The 3,038-nt window shown below is 34.6% G+C and overlaps 1 protein-coding gene across 1 annotated transcript; it reads right to left on the bottom strand.

The window, feature by feature from the left end:
• Positions 1-1,658: 1,658 nt before the first annotated feature.
• On the bottom strand, positions 1,659-2,715 carry LOC120869747 (olfactory receptor 14J1-like). Its single transcript, XM_040249024.1, is given in 2 exon segments — positions 1,659-1,781; positions 1,783-2,715. Coding segments are annotated over 2 exon segments (1,056 nt in total).
• Between the last annotated feature and the right edge of the window lie 323 nt (positions 2,716-3,038).

The following is a 3,038-nucleotide window of genomic DNA, read 5'->3' as shown; positions in this document are numbered from 1 at the left end:
ATAAAGAGAATTAGCAAAATATTAGTGTAAAATATTTTAGTGTTTCTTGGTTAAACTATATAACAGAGTACATATCCCAAGTTAATTTGTAAATTTTGAATGATTGAATGCTCTCAAGAACAAATGCAGTGTTTATTGAACTGAATGAAGAAGTTCAAAATAAGAATACAAGGCAATAAAAATACTTTGTAAATCAAAGAATAGTCCTCTACCTAAATCACTACAGTAAAAAAAAATACAATATTACTTAACTAGCTTAAATACATAAACATAGATTAATAAAAATTTGAAAGCATGGAAATGGAGATAAACATGGACATACTTTATAATTCAGTATCATTAAATAATAGGTCAATAAAAGAAATATTTCATAAATTAACATATTTAGTTGGTGTGTAGCATAAAAAATATAATTACACATTATTGCAGATGAATTGAAGAGCCTAATAACTAACAAAAAAGATTTATTTATTTGTCATTCAAGACTATCCCTGGTAACTTAGACTGGTTAAGTTTTGTTGCTACAACCTTTAGAAACTCATATCAAATTATATGAGATTGCATAGTAAAGAAAACTAAAATAATAAAGTTAAAGAGGGACTAAAAAAATGGTTTTTGCTGTTGTAAAACACAGACTTCTAAGATTTATAAAACTTTTTACATAATGGATAAAGAATAAAAATATTTAAAATTAAAAGGAATAATATGAGAGCAAAATAAAAATTGTAATATATTTAATATCTTCATCTATCACATTAAAAATAATTAAAGTTAAAATATTGCAGCTATAAAGATTAAAAATCTCTACACTACCCAATGTGTGTATATTTTATATACTTTTATGTTCCAGGCACCTATTGTGATTTCAGCCACCTAATAGAATCTCTCTGCATGTTTGTTGTATGAATTCATAAATCACGGGAGACATGTAGAACGACATGGCCACACATTCCTAATAGCCACATAAAATGATTTAACATTTTTAGAAAACAATACAGTCACATACTCAAAGCAGCTTAACATTTCACACGCTTTGACTCAGCAATCTCATTCCATGGAATTATGAAGAGTAGAAATTCAATTTCTAGCATGAATGAATAATTGGAAAAAATATATATGTATAAAATAGGTGAATGATTAAATGTATTATGATATGAATTCCATCGAATTCTGTGTATTCAAGAAAATTATATTAGTGAAACTATTTAAATATGCATAATAATTGTATATATTTGTATCAGCATGTAAACTTAGTATTTAAAAGACAAAGATTTAAATGGACATTTGGAATTAAACAATTGGTGAGTGGAACTGTGGGTAAATTGTCACTGTTTTTCACTATTATTTTGTCTGTGCCGTTTTTCCAAAAGTGCTATGCTTGTTGGCATGACCTGATATGTGTTTGTATCTGCATGTCTATACGTATTGGGAGGAAAAGGAAAGTAGTGGACCTACACTAAAATATTATATATAATTGTTTATTTTCTCTTAATTTGAAAGAATAACAAAAAGTCTTATTTCAGTGTCTAAAAAAGCGAAGATGTCAAATTAAGCACTTTCATTATGATTACGGTTATAGTATTTGGCTTAGCAACAGGAAAAAAAGTGTTGTTTTTCCTCAACATTACTATATACATATTACATGCATGCTCAGTTGCTCAGTCGTGTCTGACTCTTTGGCAGTGTTTACCATTTATATATAATGGATTCCAGTTATTAAATATGCTCCTCGTGTGTAATATTGGACAGCCATCGACAACAGGACAAAAATGGTTTTTTCCTGGTGAATTCACCACCCAACAGTAACTTTCTTAAAGCTCCCTTCATGGCTTCATTCCTCAAGCTGTAGATCATAGGGTTCAGCGTTGGGGGCACTACTGTATAAAAGATAGATATGATAATGTCAGAAGCAGTTGGAGAATCTGAAGTTGGTTTTAGGAACTCAAAAATGCCGGTGGAAAGAAAAAACGACACAACAAAGAAGTGGGGCAGACAAGTAGAGAAGGCCTTGGAGCGGCCCTCAGCAGAGGGTATTCTTAGAACTGTGGAAAAAACGTGCGCATAGGAAAGAACAATGGAGACGAAGCAGATGAACGCCAGCACAGTCGTGAAAGTGGCCACTCCAATCACGCCTAGGTAATCATTGGAGCAGGAGAGCTTCAGCAACTGGGGGATATCACAGAAGAACTGGTGGATTACTTTGGCCCTACAGAATGTGATGGAGAATGTGGCAGCTGTATACAAGATTCCAGAGATGCCACCACTCAGCCATACAGCTGTCATAGCCCCCTTACAGGCTCTGGGATCCATAATGACTTCGTAGTGCAGTGGTAGGCAAATGGCGGCATAGCGATTGTAAGACATCACTGTGAGAATGGCCACCTCAACCCAGGCCAAAGACGTGAAGAAGAAAACCTGAAGCATGCACTGACCGTGGGCAATATAGCCATTGCCTGTCAGTGCATTTTCAATGGACTGGGGGACCGTGACAGAAATGAAGGAGAGGTCCAGGAGCGAAAGGTGTTTCAAGAAGTAATACATTGGGGTTTGGAGATCTTGGTCCAGAGTTGTGATGGCGATAATCAGGAGGTTTTCTGCTAAGGTTAATAAGTATATTAACAAGAAAAGCAATGCGTGTAAGATCTGCAGCTCACGGTTGTTGGAAAACACCATGAGGAGGAATCCGCTCATTGTGGTTACATTTGCCATAACCATTTTGAAGGTACAAATTGTGTTGGCAGCTGGAAGACAAAAAGGATGGAGGAAATGCAGTAGAGAGATGTTAAAATATGCATTTATTCATCAATGCTTCTTTCAACAATTAATTTTTGAGTACCTGTCATTCATCAGCTGTGCCCTAGATGTTGGGGACTCAAAGGTGAAGATATGTGTATCTTGTGTGCAGGGAGCTTACAGAAAACAAAAGTAAACCTGAGTGCAGATGTGATCAGAGTCACTGGTCGTATCACAGAAAAATGGTTGCATTTCCGCCACTAAAAACACTATTCCATTTCCACAAAGTGAAACTTGTTGCTTTG

The sequence above is a fragment of the Oryx dammah genome, unplaced genomic scaffold (genome assembly GCF_014754425.2).
Source record: "Oryx dammah isolate SB20612 unplaced genomic scaffold, SCBI_Odam_1.1 HiC_scaffold_11, whole genome shotgun sequence".
NCBI classification, from domain to species: Eukaryota; Metazoa; Chordata; class Mammalia; order Artiodactyla; family Bovidae; genus Oryx; species Oryx dammah.
This window is presented reverse-complemented; position numbering and strand designations above follow the sequence as displayed.